The sequence below is a fragment of the Mesoplodon densirostris genome, chromosome 2 (genome assembly GCF_025265405.1).
Source record: "Mesoplodon densirostris isolate mMesDen1 chromosome 2, mMesDen1 primary haplotype, whole genome shotgun sequence".
Lineage (NCBI taxonomy): Eukaryota > Metazoa > Chordata > Mammalia > Artiodactyla > Ziphiidae > Mesoplodon > Mesoplodon densirostris.
The window spans coordinates 118,908,581-118,925,849 of NC_082662.1; the positions used below are offsets into that span (position 1 = coordinate 118,908,581).

The window sequence follows — 17,269 nt, forward strand, 5'->3', positions numbered from 1 at the left end:
GATCTGTTCATTGGACTGGTTCTTTGTAAGATATCATTAGACAACCCATCTTTGTCTTGTATGTGGCTACACCATTTAGATACAAACAATAAAAATGGAGCATGGCCTTTTCCTGAACGAGGCAGGTTGCACATACTGGAATTTCTTTCAATTCCAGGTTTGTTATTTTTAATTTGGCTAGGAAATAGATCTCCTACCTTTTTATTTAAATAAGCATCCACTAAACAGCTCTGTGTCCTTCATCTTTGTATCAACTGTGATGACGGTAAGTACAGACAAGGTGCACAGCACGGGAAAGACCCAGGCTTTCCCATATCATATCTCTGTCTACACGGCCAGAAGAAGCTGCACCCAGCAGACCTGGAGCATCACTAAGGCTGCTCACTCAGCACGCACCACTCTCTGTGAGTGAAGAGCCTATGTTGTACTTGTTTCCAGAATTCTCTCCCATGTGACGTACAGATGAATAGTGACTGTTCCTTTCATGGTCAGGAGCGTGATCACCGTCATCATCAGCATGTGCTCCTGATCTCATGGGGCTTACACATGCTAGATGTTCAACAAACGTTTGCTCAGTACATTAGTGTGCACAAGATGGGACTCCAACAAATGCTGGGTAAGTGAGTGAATGAAGAAATGAGTTTCCAGCCTCCGGCTCTCTACCTCAACACAACACAGTCGTGGCTTTGTTTCTTTTTTTGTGCAGCCTTCCTTTGACTCTCTGGGAAGGTATGTCTTTGCCTCAAAACAGACCCTACCAAAGCCTCAGATGCCTCCCACCCAGTCTCCCATGAGCTATCTCATAGGCTCCTTCTATTTCCCCTCTCCTCAGTTTCCCCCCTTCCAACTGTGAGCATCATGCCCCTTGTCCAACGAAGGTTCCATTCCCTCTACCTACTCCCAGCAGGGCTAAGATGAGGGTGAGGCAAGAGAAGTGCCCCCGGCACAAATATTGAAGAGGGAGTTATCTTCGGGGCTGTGCATACATGAGAGTGTCCTCCGGGGCAGGTAAGGTACATCCATTTCACACATGCACGCACTGCCTCAAACCCAGTCTTCATCCACATGGCAGCACCACTGCCCGAGCTGGCTGCCAAGGGAAGGGTGCACATGGGCTCCCCCACCCAGGGCAGCCTTTGGGGCTGGCATGGTGTCGGCTGGCAGATGGTGCAGGCAGCTGGTCCACTCTATGGGAACCGCGCCGGTGAAGGTAGACACAAAGACGGGGCTCCGGTGGGGTTCTACCTGCTCCCTCAGCCCCACCCTGCACAGCCCCCTGGAAGTGGCACCCAGAGGCCCACCCACCCTCCAGCAACACTCCGCCCTCTTCCCTCACCCCTGCCTTCCAAAAGCCCACTGAAGGCCCCTCCTTCCTGCCTGATGCTCTTCCTCTGCCAGCTCCCTTCTCTCCCCAAACATCTCACCTTTTCTTTTCCCTTCTCCACTTCCCCCCATCCCAGGAGAAGCAAGGCCCCATTCTGCCCTCAAGCCAGTCCAAGGAACAAGAACAAGTGTGAGTGGACAGGGACAGGGCATCATTTGGACCACCCATCAAATTCCACCCAGCCCTGAATCTCTGCACCACGCTGCTCTCAGGGCTAAGGGTTGAGCTCAGATGCTGATTTGGCCACATTTTACACCTGCTCCCCACTACCCCCACCCCAGCCCGCAGTGCAGGTGGGCTAGTGGCAGGTGCAGGCCACTCTGCCTGGCAGATGGGGCTACTACTGCACCTGCCTGGGCTGCGGCAGAGGCGCCCGGCTTCCCAGAAAGGCCCCAGGGAGGCTGAGCACAGCCCCTGCTGCCAGCTTCTCTCTTAATTAAGGAATGTGGGGAGTCGCCCCTTTGAACTTACTAGCTAATTTACTCCATGTACTCCCCCTGTGGCTGGGTAATTAATGTGGTCTGAACCAGTAATTAGCCCTGGGGGGAGGCGGGGGGTGGGGGGGAACCTGCCACCGCAGACTTAACCCTTCCTGTGCCTTCATCAGTCCATTCTTCTCCAGCTGTCACAGGCCTGCTGGAAGTTTTTCTTTTGGGGGAGGTGGGTGGGATATTTTCAGGTCCTCACCCAACCTCCCCCTCCCCACTTTCTCAGCCTCCCTGAAATTCCCCTAAAGGAAAAGGGCTGGGGTGGTGCATAGAAGACTGCAACTCATTTCCTGCTTGGATGGACCACTGTGGACCACCCTTTCTGCTGAGAGGGAGTGTGACTACCCACTGTCTCCTCCAAAGGAATTCAGCATCTGTATTCCCAGCATTCACACACCAGCCAGACTCCTGCATTCCATGGCCACCCCAGACCTGGCCTTGACATTTCAGAATCATTCAATCCACTTCAACACATGCTTGAAGCGTACCACCTCTTGGAAATCCTGTCCTTGGCAGTATACAGGGTGCAGAAATGAAGGGGGTCTGATCCCCGTCCTCAGGAACTGGGAGAAGAGAGTTGAAGCAGGGCTGCTGGCACCTCAACACTCTTTACCTGCATTTGCCCAGCTCTCCCTTCTTCTCTCTCTCTGGCCACTTAGTAACAATGGTTAATTTTTTTGAGTGCTGATTGTCAACTGAAATTAAAATGCACAACGTGAGTTTCCTTTTTATTTGGGGACGTACGGAGGACTAGAACCCAGGAGACAGCCTCTCAGATAGCTCTGAGGAACTGCTCTGAAGAGGTTAGGGGGAGGCCAGCATATACGTGATTTTGGAGAAAGAGTTCGTGCAATTAAGTGCACATTTTGGTAGAAGGTTACTGCTTGTCACGAGGCACAGCTATCTTAGTTAATGATTTTAGTGCTTTTATGAGTATGGGAAGATGCAAGAAATTGGGTTCATAAAATATCTGAGGGTCTGTTCTGTCTGTTTTTCCAGAGCACAGAATGCCTCATCCTGATTGTCACCCTGAATTCCTTTCAGGGTGTATCGTAGGTCAGCAACTGCAGTAGCCAATAACTTGTAGAACTGGATGGTGGGCCACATTCTTTATTTTACCTGACTATGCACCAGACCCTATTTTAAGTGGTTTCACCCTTACGGCACCACGAAGAGGTAGATACTGTTATTAAGCCCCGTTTCGTGAATGAAGACGCCGAACACAGAGCAGCCACTTTGCTGAAGGTTTCACAGCCAAGACCTGAACCCAAGAAGCTTGACCCCAGAGCTTGAGTTCTTAAGTCCTACCCTCACCCTCATCTGTTTATATCCTAAGGCTCACCTCAAACACTACCCCCTCCATGAGGCCCACCTGGCCTCCTAGACCCCCACCTGGCCCTCACCCATCCACCCTCGGGCTCCCATAGCATCCCATGCACGCAGCTGGCATTGCTCTGACCCCACTGATTGTAATTACTGGGTTACATGTCTGTCTTCTCATCTAAACTGCAGACTCCTTGAGAGCAGAGGCTATGCCTTTCATCTTTGTGTCCCCAGCACCTGACATGTAAGTAGATGCTCAATAAATATCTGACACATGGATGATGGAATTGACAGTGGAGTCATAGATCAGTCCTCTCCCTTGGCCTCAGTGTCCCATAGGCGGGTGGTGTCCAAGTTCTGTCACAACTCCAGCTCTGCCCCTTTCTCTCTAGAGAGTTCCTTTCTACTCCAGTCAGGACAATCACAATAGTTGCTTCCCAGACCCCCCTGCCTCTTTTTTCTCTCCCAATCATCCCTGCACACTGTCCTCCCACTAGTAAGTTAGCCCAAAATGGACAGCAGCCCCCTTCCTCCAAGCAGTGCTTCTCAGAGCCCTCCCTCCATTCACTAGCTCAGAATCACCTGGAGTGCAGTGCTTGTTAAAACTACAGGTTCCTGAGCCCCAGCCCAGCCCCACTGAACCAGAATCCCTGAGAATCCAAGTTTTCAGCACGGGTGAGAGTTGCTGGCCTCCAGAATAAAAGCCTAAACTTAACCCAGTACTCAAGGACCCCATAATCTGACCCCCAGCCTCCCTTTCCATTTTACCCAAGACAGCCCTAAAGGATTCCTCCCTCTGGTCTTTCATTGTCTCTAGAGCCCACATGGGACCTCCCCACTGCCAAGCTTTCCCCTCATGCTCAGAGTCCACCCCCAACCTCTGGCCCTCCCTATATTCTAAGCCTATCCAAATCATGTCCATCTTCAAGATGCAGCTCAAATTCCACCTTTTTTTTTTTTTTTTTTTTTTTTGCGGTATGCGGGCCTCTCACTGTTGTGGCCTCTCCTGTTGTGGAGCACAGGATCCGGACACGCGGGCTCAGCGGCCATGGCTCACGGGCCCAGCCGCTCCGCAGCATGTGGGATCCTCCTGGACCAGGGCACGAACCCGCGTCCCCTGCATCGGCAGGCAGACTCTCAACCACTGCGCCACCAGGGAAGCCCAAATTCCACCTTTTAAGGAAGTGTCCCCTGCCCACATCCACAGAGACCTCTTCCCATGCCCTCCTGCAGCATTGACTGTCTGTGCTGCTCTTCTGCACAGAGCCGTGTCTGTCTGTTGTGGGCCTTCCCTTCCCAGGCATATCTTGTTCCTACAATTTGGTGGTGAGTGACTGGAGGGCAGGAACCCTGTTCTGGAATCCTCCTGCTCACCTGCCACCACATCTGCCTCGTTCCCAGCTGGGTCCAGAGCAGAGCATTCAGTTTGACTGACAGGTCAGAAGCTCTGCAGGACTAGACATCACAAGCCACACTCAGGAAGCTCGGAGATGTTCCTTATCTTCTCGCAAAGGCTTCCCTGACTAAAGAAACCAAGTTACCGCAAGTGAGAAGAGAAACGGAGTTAGGATGGAGCGACTGGCAAAATGGACCACACTCGGAAGGCTGAAGCTCAGCTCATAGCTCTGCTTCTCTGTGACCTCTGAAAGGTGCTAACCTCACTCTGGTTTTCCACCTCCCCCATCTCTAACAGGGTGATAATCAGATCCTCTCAGAGGAGAGTTGTAGGGCTTCCAGGAAGCAAAATATGCATCAATCTCTAGAATTCACACCCTGGTTTAACAAACGTCCATTAAGCATCCATGACATGCCCAGCACCGAGGGGTACACAGAAATGAATATGAGACCTTGGCAACAAACAGTCTGTGGAGATGAGAAAACTGTTGTGAAACAGTGTGCTAAGAGTTATGACAGGAACGGGCATGTGCTGGGCACGCAGAAAGGAAGGTTCATGCTGCCTGTGGTCAGGAAGCCTGGAACGGGAGTCCAGCCAGCTGCATAGCCTGCATAGCCATGCCACATCCAGAAGGATGAATGGAACAAGTACAACGAACGGAAGTGTGGAATTGGCAGTTCTGAGAAGAGGCAGTCCTGGCTTGGCGTGGCTGGAGAGCGGAATGGACGTAGGACGGCAGGCTGGAGAAGCAGGCTGGAGTTGCACGTAGAAGAACCTTGTATGCTGAGCCAACAGTTTAGTCTTTATCCTGAAGGCAGTGGGAGGTTGCGGAAGAATTTTAAGCAGAGAAGTGATGATGGGAATCGCAGTTTAGAGGTTTCTCTGTGGTGACAACAGGAAAGGCAGGGGGCAGCCGGGCAGAGTGGGATGCGGGGATGCCCGGCGGGAGGCAGCGAGGAGGATGTGGGCTCGTGTTGGCGGGGGGGGGGGGGGGGCACTTGCCCTCTGCATTGGCCAACCATAGGCATTTGAAAGAGGCTGACTTACAAGAATCAGCTCCTGAAAGAGCCCAGCTAGACCCGAGGCCAACTTCCACTTTCCTCTGGATATTTTCACTTTCAGGGCGTCCTGTTCTGAGTCAACATTCCTCCTTCTAACCATGGGACTTTCCAGAAGGACCACAGCTCCTTCCATGCATCCACTTGACCTGGGATGCTCTGGATTTGGCTGTCGAGCGACTTTGCCTGCCTCTCTGAAGTATGACCGTGTGGTCCCTGTGGAGTCTGCTTCTCTGGGAAGGTAAGTGGGGCAGGTGGGTGGCCTGGCCTCAGAGAGCTGAAGTCCCTTCCCCAGACATCCGGCCAGGATCCTCTCCCCCACCCAAGTGAGAACCCAGGAGCTGTGGAGGGGTAGGGAAGACTGAAGCAAGTTCTTGGGCAACCTTAAAAGCTAGGCAGAGGCAAAGAGATGCACGATCTTGGATAGAAGGATGACAGCACAAGGAACCTCCATGTCCCTGAGACACAAGCTGTTTTGTGGCCCAAAGAGGTTAAAACTGAGGCTGGTGGTACCATTGGTTTCGAAAGAGATGGTCGTGAGAATGTGAGGGTCTGGCAGTGTTAACACATGCAAATTCTAAATGTGGTCTGGGGAGAGCAGGGGAGGACAGGGCTCTTACAATCTGAGGATGTCTTTCCAACAGCCTGTGGGAGAGCTGAGACTCCTCCCTGCAGGTCTGTGGAAGTGGACATTGAAGAGGGAGGAGAGACAAAAGCAAGTTAATATATTGCCTGTGGACTTGGGGTGGTCGATAGTGGTGTGATGTCAGAAGAGACAAATCAGGTCTCTTCAACACTGGGCGACACCCCTCCCTCCTGTCCGATGCCTGACTTCCCTCCCTTGGTTAACAAGTGGCCAGTATGACAAGGGCCAGCACTGTTAGGCCAGGGGATGGGAGCCATGGGGTGTGGCAAATACTCAGACTCTTTTGTTTGTGTCAGGAACTCATAGGGACTTCAAGATGATTTTGTCTGGTGTCCCCACCTGAGTTCCTGGCTCCAAAAGTCTGCAGATTTCATCATTTCTAAACATGGGAAGAAATCCTGCCAAAAAGAGGGAATCTGTTTGGTTCACAAATCTTTCAAATCCGTGGACATGGGAAGCAAAAATAATTTTTCTGAATGGTAAAAGCGATGAGTACCACTGATTGAATGCACCCCCTTGCTTTACGAATGGGACAACGGAAGCCTTTAGAGGGAAGAGGTAGGCTGAAGATTGCACAGCTTGTTCGTGGCAGAGCCAGGGCAGGATAGAACAGGAGTCTTGATTGACATCCAGTGCTACGCTCTCTTTATGTGACGTCTCCACTGTGCCTTAACCCTGAAGCCATCCCCAGTTAGGACTGAGATGACTGGGGCTGGCAGGGCAGTGAGACGGACAGGAGACTGGAGTTACCAGCAGCTGGCTGAGTGATCATCCAGAACACGGCTCCCTAACCAAACTCCCAGCACTTGGGTGTGTTCTCCAACTGCTTTTATTCTGCTCTGAACCCTCGTGCCCACCACTGTGGTGGGTACGAGGGAAGTCCTCAGCCAATTCCGTCATGCATTCAGTATATCTGCCGAGCTTCTCCTACATCCCACTCCTAAACTGTGTTTGGGCACAGGAAGTACAAACATGAGAAGAGGAACTCATGGTCTCATGGGACTCATAAACAAGTGGTCACAATAGAGGGATAGGAGCATTTGTAGTGGTGATTTCAGCCCGCTGTGGGAACACGGAGAGAGTTTGTAACCTGCAGTGACAGATGGCAGAGGCCAGGGGAGGCAGTGATGCTTCAAGGAGGAGCAGAAATTAGTCAGCAGAGGAGTCAGAGGGACACTTCAAGCAGAAGTGTCACCCACACAAGTCACACTGAATATGTTCCCAGCAAAACAGCCTCTTGGCATCTCACCCCATTCTGTTTCTCCTCCTGTTCTGGTTCACAGAGAATGGCATCCAGTGGGTCCCAAGGACCTGGGAGCCCTCCTTGACTCCTGGCTCCCTCACTCCCCACATCTAATCTGTTACCAGATCCCCCTGACTACACACAGCAATCTCTCCATTCCTCCCACTTCTGCCTGTCTCAACTGCTCCCTTCCTCAGTACAAGTTTCCATTGTACTTCCAGGACAAGTACAATCCCACTCTCCTTGGGATTAATAGACGCAGGCTCAGTCTTGCCCCACCTCCTGTGCAGCCTGCACACCTCTGCTGGAGTTGTCTTTCTAACCATGGATCTAATCACGTCGCTCTCTTACTTAAAGACTATCCAAGGCCCCCCATCGCTCTAAGGATAAAGCCCAAACTCCAAGGTTGCTTTTAGGGCCCTGCAGGATCTGGCTCCCACAGACTCTGCAGTGCTATTTCTTACTCCCTCTGCAGAGAACTACTTTCAGTTCCCCACAGTGCACCGAGCTCTCTCACCGTCCGGGCCTTTGTGTGTGCTGCCCACTCAGTCTCTAACACTTCCCCATCCTCACTCCAGGCCGCCCTCTGCTTGGCCTGGCTGATTCCCATTCCTCTTTCCGATCTCAGCTTAACCTTTTCTTCTCTGAGTCCCTCAAGGCCTGGCAAGGTCACCCTATCAGCCTACCTGTGTTCTCCCAGGGCACCCATTTTTGCCGTCATGGTAAATTGCTGTCTGAAGAGTCTGAGCTCCACGAGCACAGGGACTGGATTCCCTTCCTCACTGTTTTATTCCCAAGTCCCTGGCGCAGTGCACTCTCAGCTTGGGTGGAGGGAGTGTGGAGAGAAGGGCCCTCCCTTGCTCTGCAGCAGCTCAGCTGCATGCAGGAGAGAGATGAGGGTGTTTGGGGCAGGCAGAGTGATGGGGTTCTGTCCTTTCAGCACTACTTCCCTTCATTGTCACCGGTGCCCAAGTTCAGGGCCAGGTGGGGGGCTCGGCGCTGCTGGTGGCAGAGCGCCCTCCCGGCTTCCAAATCCGAGAGGCCATCTGGAGATCCCTCTGGCCTTCAGAGGAGCTCCTGGCCACGTTTTTCCGGGGGTCTCTGGAGACGCTGTACCACTCCCGCTTCCTGGGCCGAGCCCAGCTGCACAGCAACCTCAGCTTGGAGCTGCGGCCACTGGAGTCTGGAGACAGCGGCAACTTCTCCGTGCTGCTGGTGGACAAGGAAGGTCGAGCCTGGACCCAGACCCTGCAGCTCAAGGTGTATGGTGAGTGGGCCTGACTCAGGCTCTCTGCCCCACCTCTTCCCACAAAGCTCCGCAAAGGCATCCTGGGTCCTGGAAACTGGGGAGAGTTGGGGTCTAGAAACCTCTGGCCTCTGACCTCATGGCTGATTCAGGGAACAGCTGCTTCCCCACAGCCACAGGTAAGAAAACTCCTCGGGTTCTCGCAGGTGAGCTTCTGGCTGGGGCAGCCAGGCTTTTCCGCCCCACAGTCCTGGTCTGAACTCTAGTTTGGTCTTTTCTTATCTCAGTGGCCTTGGACACAATACTTACTCCCTGATATTGACCTTTCTCACTTGTAAAAACAGTATAGTAATATTACCATGAAAATCCCGATAAAGGTAAATCAGTGGCATTTGAGAAAGCATCTGGGATAGAGGCTGGCCTAGACATCATCAATTCTAAGATAACAGTTTATAAGACGTGCCATTATTTTATGCACCACCAAAAAGAAAAATAAATATTGCAATTAAACTATGACACAATGTTTTTAATTGAAAAATTCATGGTAACTAAAGTATAGAATTTTTATGTCATTTTTTTAAATTTTTTTGAAGATGGGGGTAGGAGTTTATTAATTAATTTATTTATTTTTGCTGTGTTGGGTCTTCGTTTCTGTGCAAGGGCTTTCTCTAGTTGTGGCAAGCGGGGGCCACCCTTCCTCGCGGTGCGCGGGCCTCTCACTATCGCAGCCTCTCTTGTTGCGGAGCACAGGCTCCAGACGCGCAGGCTCAGTAGTTGTGGCTCATGGACCTAGTTGCTCCGCGGCATGTGGGATCCTCCCAGACCAGGGCTTGAACCCGTGTCCCCTGCATTAGCAGGCAGATTCTCAACCACTGCACCACCAGGGAAGCCCTATGTCATGTTTCTTAAAAGAGCTCTTTTAGATGTATTGAGAGATTTTAAATTTACATCATTCATGGTATCCTCTGTTATTTGTTATTGCAAAATAAACCATCCCCAAACTTACTGGTTAAAAACAACAGATGTTTTTGTTTCTCACAAGTCTGACTTGGCAGGGCTCAGCTGAGCAGATCCTCTGTTCTACATAGGTTTGTTAGGGTCATTCATAAAGCTGCTCCCAGCACCTCAGCTGGGGTGACTGAATTCACTGGAGGCTGGATGGGTCTTTCTTTCCAGCAACTTCACCTCCACTTCTGTCACAACCAGCACCTCCACAACCACCACCACCATGCCCTCCATCACCTGCAGCACCATCACCACCTACACTTCTACCACTGCCACCGTATTTCTGCTGGTAAAGATAAAATGGCCTTTGAGCTCCTATTCATGTATCTAGTGACTTGGAAAAGATATGTCAGTGACCCCTATTTCAGTAAAACCTCAGAAATTGAGATAGAATAAGGGGGAGGAAAAGGTCCAAATTTAAGAATGGAGAGTAGGGGTGATAGCTGGGCAGAGCAAAACACTGAGGGAGAGAAAGGCAGTAGCAAACTGGAAAGAGAGAGACCCTCCCACACCTAGAGGAAGATAACTGTCTCATCACTTAGGTGAGCCACACGGGCTGCCAGTGTACAATTAAATGTGTGTCCTTTTGGATGCACATGACCCTGATCCATGTTGCACCATGTTGGCAAGAAGAGTGCTGGCTGGAATTCAGCACCCCCCTCTCACCTGTTACCCTCTGAGCCCAGTGCCCCTGCACAGTGGACAGCCTTCACAACCATACAGGCAGCTAGGGAGGCTCTCTCCCGTTCTGAGTCTCAGCTGCCACATATGTGAAATGAGGACGTTGAATGTGATAATACATGCAGCACCCACACCACTAAGCTCTAAAATGCCTTGTTCTCAGCATCTGAATTACAGATTTTAAGGAAATTGCTGTTTTATTGCTTCCAAATGCGTAGCGTGATTAGAACTAATTGCACAAAGCTGCCAAGCAGCCGTCCTTAGGAGCTCTGCTTTGACAATAGATAAGAATGATTTGAATTAGCAGATCAGTTACTAGAAATGTCAATGGGTGTTTCTACTGTGCCTGATCGTGTTTGGAAGCAGCTTGTCCTCTTAAGTAGTGTAAATATCTCCCTCCCCTGTAATCTTTGTTTATACTATTAGTGCACCCAGCAAATCTTTTCTTTTTTCATATCACAAATCCCACCAGATTGAGCTGGCATTAATGAGGTTTTACTCAGCTTAACTTTGGAATGCTCTCAGAGACTGAGCCCTCCCGTTGTTGCCAGAATGCTCTCCCACTGACCCCCTTTGCCACGAGACTCATGATCTACTCATCAACCGAAGTAGGAAAGGGCAGCCATGGCCTGGGATGCCAGGACACCAATTTGTCCAATGGCCCAGGTAGCTGAGCACCTTGAGAGCAAGGGTTATGGAGATAACAAGGCAGAGCCCCTACCCCCTGGTCTGCTCCTTCACAGAATTTTGCATCCTTGTAAAAATTTTCTTAGTTATTTATAATCACTTGTTAGTATGTCTTCCTCACCAAACTCCAAAAGCTCCAAAAGTCCAGGAATGTGTTTGTTTTTGTGCTTACCTTAACAAACGTTTGTTGTCTCTCTGACTGATGTATCATGTATCAAGGAAATTTGATGACAAGGGATACAGAGAGTTCTCAGAGGGCTCAGAGCCATACCTGGAATATCAGAGAAGGCTTCATAATCAGAGCAGTAAGCAGTGTGTCCAAGCTGGGCCTTGGAGGATAAGTAGGAGTTTTCTAGGAGGGTGAGACGAGAAAAGCATATGTGTACATCTGAGCCATATGAAAGATATGAAGAAGAGCATGACACGTTTGGGAGAACAGGAAATTAATTAAGATGGGTGGGGTGGGTCAGCAGGAGGTACAGCTGGAGAAGTTGACATCAACCATTTAATGAAGGATTTTGAATACCAGACTTAGAAATTCAGCTTCTGTCCTGTGGGCAATGGGAGACTGATGAGGCTTTAGAGCCAGAGTGGCCTAGCCAGAGGTGGCATCTAGCCCTGCATGGATCCCAGAGCTGGAGCTATGGGCTCCGCTCAGCATCCCTATAACCCACACTGGCTCTGATGTTCTTGCTCAGATGCAGTGCCCAGGCCCATGGTGCAAGTATTCATTGCTGTATCAGGGGATGCTCAGCCCTCCAAGACCTGCCAAGTGTTCCTGTCCTGTTGGGCTCCCAACATCAGCGACATAACCTATAGCTGGCGACGGGAGGGAAACATTGACCTTGATATCAAGCCAGGTGGCCTCTTCATGGACGGACAGGTGCTGAGTGTGTCACTGGGACCAGGTGACAAAGGTGTGGCCTATTCCTGCATTGTCTCAAACCCTGTCAGCTGGGACTTGGCCACAGTCACCCCCTGGGAGAGCTGCCATCACCAAGCAGGTATGCCAAGGGCTGGGGATCAGTGGTTGAGGGATTGTGAAGCATCCAGTCCACCTGCGACCCTGCCCCCTCCATGTCCAGCTCCAGGGATGGCCTCCTACAAAGATGTGCTACTGGTGGTGGTGCCTGTCTTGCTGCTCGTGATCCTGGCTGGTCTCTCTGCCTGGCACTGGGGCCCCTGCTCAGGTAGGAGTCCTGCAGGGGCTGGGGGTGGCTGGAGGAGGTAAGTCTTCTGGGAAGGAGGGCCAAGTTTGGACCTCCTCCTATTTAGGCTTACCTCTCCCATGTCATCTCTTGGCCCTCTCCATCTAATATTCTGGTCTCCAGTCAGACTGAACCACCTGAAGTTCCTTTAGCAGTTTTCAAATGAGCTACTCTCTTGTGTGCCTCTGCAGGCATTTGCACATTCTACTCTTTCTGTCTGGAACACATTTTCCATAACTTCCCACCCAACTCGCCTTCTTCATTTGGCTGTCACCTCCACCATCTTCAAGGTGTGCCCCCTGCAGGAAGCCTTCCCAACCTTCTCTCCCACACCCAGGCTGGGTTTGTGTCCTGCCTTGACTCTCCAGTGCTCATCTCAGTCACAGCACTTACTGCCCTCACTCTCCCACGGAGTTCTCAGGTCTTGAAAGACAAAGGCTGAGTCACCACCCCCCTGACACCTAGCAAGGGTTCCTGGAACATAGCTGGTATCAATAAAGGTGTGTTGAGTGAAAATCTAGATGAATCCCAACTCCTTCTTGCCAATCATCCTAGGAAAGGCTCCCTGAGAGAAGCACCTCTCTGGCCAGGGACTGCTAGGGCCTCCTTCCCCCAGGAGAAGAGGGAAGGGGACACTCAGAGGTCAAGCTGGGTTCTGTGCTCTCCATCCAGCTCCTGAAAGAACTACCCCAGCTGACCTGGGCTTCGTGGACATGTCCATCCTAGGCTGTCTGGCTGGTCCCAGGATGGAGAAAGTGGGTCAGCAAGGAGAAGGAGGCATAAGACTTCAGTGGATGTGTCCTAAAAGGCAAGAGTCTTGGCCCAGCCACTGAGCATGCAGCTGGGCTGGCTGGCTGGCTCCTGTATGTCTTTCCCACAGGCAAGGGAGGGAAGAGGGAGCAGCAGAGGTCACACTCCACCTAGGGGCCGGTCTGCTCCTGAGAGGGTCTGACCTGGCCCTTTGCCTCAGACAGCCCCCAGGATTTGTGGTAAGAAGGTGGAAGCCAGGAAGCGAGCAGCTTTTTGTTTTAACAGCTTTATTGGACTATAATTCATGTACCATGTAATTCATGCATATCAAGTGTAAAACTCAATGGCTTTTATTACAGTCACAGAGTTGTTCATCCATCACCACACTCAATTTGAGAACATTCTCATTACCCCAAAAAGAAATTCCCAAGCCCCTTAATCATCACTCCCTAGTCCCCCTTTCCCTACCAGCCCCAGGCAATCCTTTCTGTCTCTAGACTGTCTCTTCTGGACAGTCTATCCTGTAAATGGAGTCATGCACAGTGTGATCCTTTGTGACTGACTTCTTTCACTTCGCCTAATGTTTTCAAGGCTCAGAAAAGAGCAGCTTTGGACACTGAGAAGGGTAGAGAGAATCCAACTACTGGGGATAGTGGAAAGGCTCTACCCAGGGCATCTGGAGGCTGACCCTTGGCTCTGCCATGTGGCTTCTGCCTAGTCATTTAACTGGGTCCATCCCAGCTCTAAGTTTCTATACCTTCTACAGCTAAATGCATGCCATAATTGCAGAGAAAGTCTAGACATTAGGAAGAACTTCCTGTCCTTGAAGCATCTCCTTTTCCAGGGTCTTAGAAAACCAGGAGAGCTGTTCCTTGTCTGACCTTGAGCTAGGACCGTCAGGATTCAGAGGCCTTAGGTACAAACATTGGAGGGGTAACCTTCATTCTGATCTCCTTGCCAGGGAAAAAGAAGAAGGATGTCTGTGCTGGTGAAGTGGCTCCAGAGACAGAGAACCCCCTTGTGTAGGGTCTACCATGAGCAATGCCTGGATCATGAGGAACCCCACTGCCTAGCCACATGATGCTCTGGGATGTAGCTGGTACCTGGAAACAACCATGGACCTTGTACCTCCTGTGAGACTCCTGTACCACCTCTCAGGAGCAGCCTGGGCAGCCGTCACACTGGGAGAACAGGAAACACTGGCACAACCTTCCAAACCTTCCCCCTTCCCTCTCCCCTGGTTGCGTGTCCTGGCTCTGCTCTGGGAAACATGGGCCCAGCAGGACGTCCCCTCAAGGACACTGGAAGTTCTCCAGGATCCATAGATTGACTGTCCAGGGCACTCACTCCTCCACCACTGTTCATGAAGTATTGTTATGGATTGAATTTGTCCCCTTTAAATTCACATGTTGAAATCCTAACCCCCAATATCTAAGGATATGACTGTGTTTGGAGATAGGGTCTTTAAAGAGATAATTAAGGTTAAATGAGGTCATTGAGATGGCCCTAATCTGATATGACTGGTGTCCTTATAAGAAGAGGGAGAGACACCAGGAATGCACACACAGAAATAAAAAGCAATGGAAGGACACAGAGAGAAGGAAGCCCTCGGCAAGCCAAGGAGAGAGGCCTTGGGAGAAACCAAACCCTCTAACATCTTGGTCTTGGACTTCCAGTCTCCAAGACTGAGAAAATAAATTTCTGTCATTTAAGCCACCCATTCTGTGGTATCTTGTTATGGCAGCCCTAGCAGACTAACACAACTATTAACCAACCGGCATCAAAGGATTACTTCTAGCCTGGGTCCTGGCCTCTAAAAGACATTAGACAATCATCCACTTTCAGTCCTAACCCCAGCCCCTGTCATTTGAGACCCTGATGTTTCCCACAACCAAGGAATTATAAGAAAATGTCTAGAACCTGATGAAGAAGAGACATGGGGGTCAAGGCTTTCTCTTTCCGGCTTAAAGGACTTGCAAGTTCATGGTCCTCACAGGTAATTTACAGTTCTAGACAATCAAGGGATGGTTGATATCTCATGGTTAGGATGGGTGCCATTTTGCTGGTGACATCTTTTTAATTGACATCTTCACCCTCAGCACTGACCATCATGCCTCCCACAGGAGCTGGAGTTGGGTTTGAGATTCTCTCCTCACTGTCTAGCACAGTGACCAGAAAAAGAGAGATTAAATTTCTCAGCCAACAGGAAGTTCTTGCACAACTTCAAGAAAATCAGCTCAGCTCAGGATGAGGGTCTCTGCCTGAGACTGAGAGAGGGAGGAGCCAGGAAAAACTAAACAGAAGGGAAATTATGGAGGGAAAGGAGCTGAGGCATCCGAATATCTGCCACACTCATTTTCAGATGCAAGTGCAGAAGATCCACCCAAGTTCAAGTGACCCACCACTCAATGGGAAGATGTTCAAGGTCACTTTGAAAGGAGCACATGTGGGATGGAAGGTATTATTATTGTGGCCATCTCTGCAAAACACAATCTGCCACTGAGCAATTCTGTCTTAAAAAGCTCTGGAATATTGCCACTGGAAAAAATAATTGATGAGCTAAACTTACACTTAAGAATTAGTAGATGATATGTTCCAGCATTACTCCCTCCCAAGTGTAACTAGATTTTTTTCTGGGACCTCACTCAAGTCTTATTGATAGAGGATGAAGGCATTGAAGAAACAGGGGTAGGTTTTGAAGTATTTTCCCAGGGCGGCTTCAATCCCTCCACCCAGGATGTCAGCCCTGTACAAGGGGCTTCCCTCTTCTCCCCAGTTCCTGGGTAGTCACTTCACTTTGGACAAATGGTCAGCTCAGCTGGCCTCCAGATTCATATGGCCACTCCTGCACACGACTAGTCCTGGAATTTCCCTGCCTGCTGGCTCTGCACAGAGGTCCCTTGCTGGCCACCTGACTTTGCCTAGTCCTTATGCCTCCCCTGCATCCACTTCTCTCCTATCACCTTCTTCCAAGTCCACCTGAACAGTGCACATGGCCACAGCAGCTAATGTTGCTGCCACCTGTCATCAGAGGCTTTCCCCAGGCCTGGTCAATGAACCAGGCAAAACTGACCCTAGTCTTTAAAACTGATGTGAAAGAGAAAGCCCAGGGTCTAGCAAATGACCAATGGTGGTTCAATGTGGGAAACACACACACACACACACACACACACACACACACACACCACTCCCCTTCTCTCTTCCCTTCATCTCCAGGGCCCCGCCTCAGATCAGAGCAGTTCTGGATGGGATGGGACCCACAGTTCTCCTTCACGCAGTAACCCTTGGTGACTTCATGTAGACAGTGGTTTTGTTGTGTGGTATGCCAGGGCCTTTTGAACATATTCACGCTGCTCAAATCATCTGAGGTTCCCATCCCCAATGACTCATTTGTCCACTAGTGGACTAATTAACCCACCACAGTGTTCGTGTTGAAAAGCATTGGGATTGATGCTTTAAAAGTCACACAGGAACAAATATTTATTGAGTGTGCGGCATGCACTGGGTACACTTCAGGGCACTGAGGACTCAGTAGTGAGTAAAGCATACACTTCAGGGCACTGGAGACTCAGTAGTGAGTAAAGCATACACTTCAGGGCACTGGAGACTCAGTAGTGAGTAGAGCATACACTTCAGGGCACTGGGGACTCAGTAGTGAGTAAAGCATACACTTCAGGGCACTGGGGACTCAGTAGTGAGTAAAGCAATGTCCTTCCTTCACGGAGTTTATATTCTAGATAATATAAATAAGCAAGTAAGCACATGTCACATGTGGGTAAGTTCTATTAAGAAAGCTAAGGTGGAGAAAATGGCAAGAGAATGGTGTGTTGGGGAGAAGGGGTCTGTCTTAGATAAGAGGATCAGAGAGCACCTCCTCCTGATGAGGTGACATGTGAACAGAAGCCTAGTGCAGTGGAGTGAGCCATGCAGTGGCTGGGCAAAGAGCGTTCCAGAGAGCAGAGGATGCAAAGGCCCTGAGGGGGAGCATAGTTGGGGTTTATGAAGAGGAGATCAGAGACCAGGGCAACCGGGCCAAAACAAAGGGGGTGGGGAAGGAAAGGGGAGGACCATAGTGATGGTCTGGGGCCACAGCACTTGGGACCTTGTGATCTTCAGAACACCCCATCCCTGGGGTTAGGGAAGCCAGGAGCGAC

At 50.5% G+C, this 17,269-nt stretch overlaps 1 protein-coding gene across 2 annotated transcripts; it reads left to right on the forward strand.

Annotated features, from left to right (window-relative positions):
- Positions 1-5,850: 5,850 nt before the first annotated feature.
- SLAMF8 (SLAM family member 8) lies at positions 5,851-14,141 on the forward strand. Of its 2 annotated transcripts, XM_060088314.1 has the most exons (5): positions 5,851-5,890; positions 8,479-8,805; positions 11,856-12,161; positions 12,243-12,347; positions 14,077-14,141. In XM_060088314.1, exons 1-5 carry the CDS (start codon positions 5,851-5,853, stop codon positions 14,139-14,141), a joined length of 843 nt encoding a protein of 280 aa, XP_059944297.1. The 2 variants fall into 2 exon arrangements, with proteins under 2 accessions (XP_059944297.1, XP_059944298.1); XM_060088315.1 differs by lacking the exon at positions 8,479-8,805.
- The last annotated feature ends 3,128 nt before the right edge of the window (positions 14,142-17,269 follow it).

Excerpts from the sequence above, each read along its gene's own strand:
- SLAMF8 (XM_060088314.1), top strand. The coding sequence starts at position 5,851 with ATGACCGTGTGGTCCCTGTGGAGTCTGCTTCTCTGGGAAG. Across the intron at positions 12,162-12,242 it reads GAGCTGCCATCACCAAGCAG|CTCCAGGGATGGCCTCCTAC; the intron begins GTATGCCAAGGG and ends CTCCATGTCCAG. Across the intron at positions 12,348-14,076 it reads GCACTGGGGCCCCTGCTCAG|GGAAAAAGAAGAAGGATGTC; the intron begins GTAGGAGTCCTG and ends TCTCCTTGCCAG.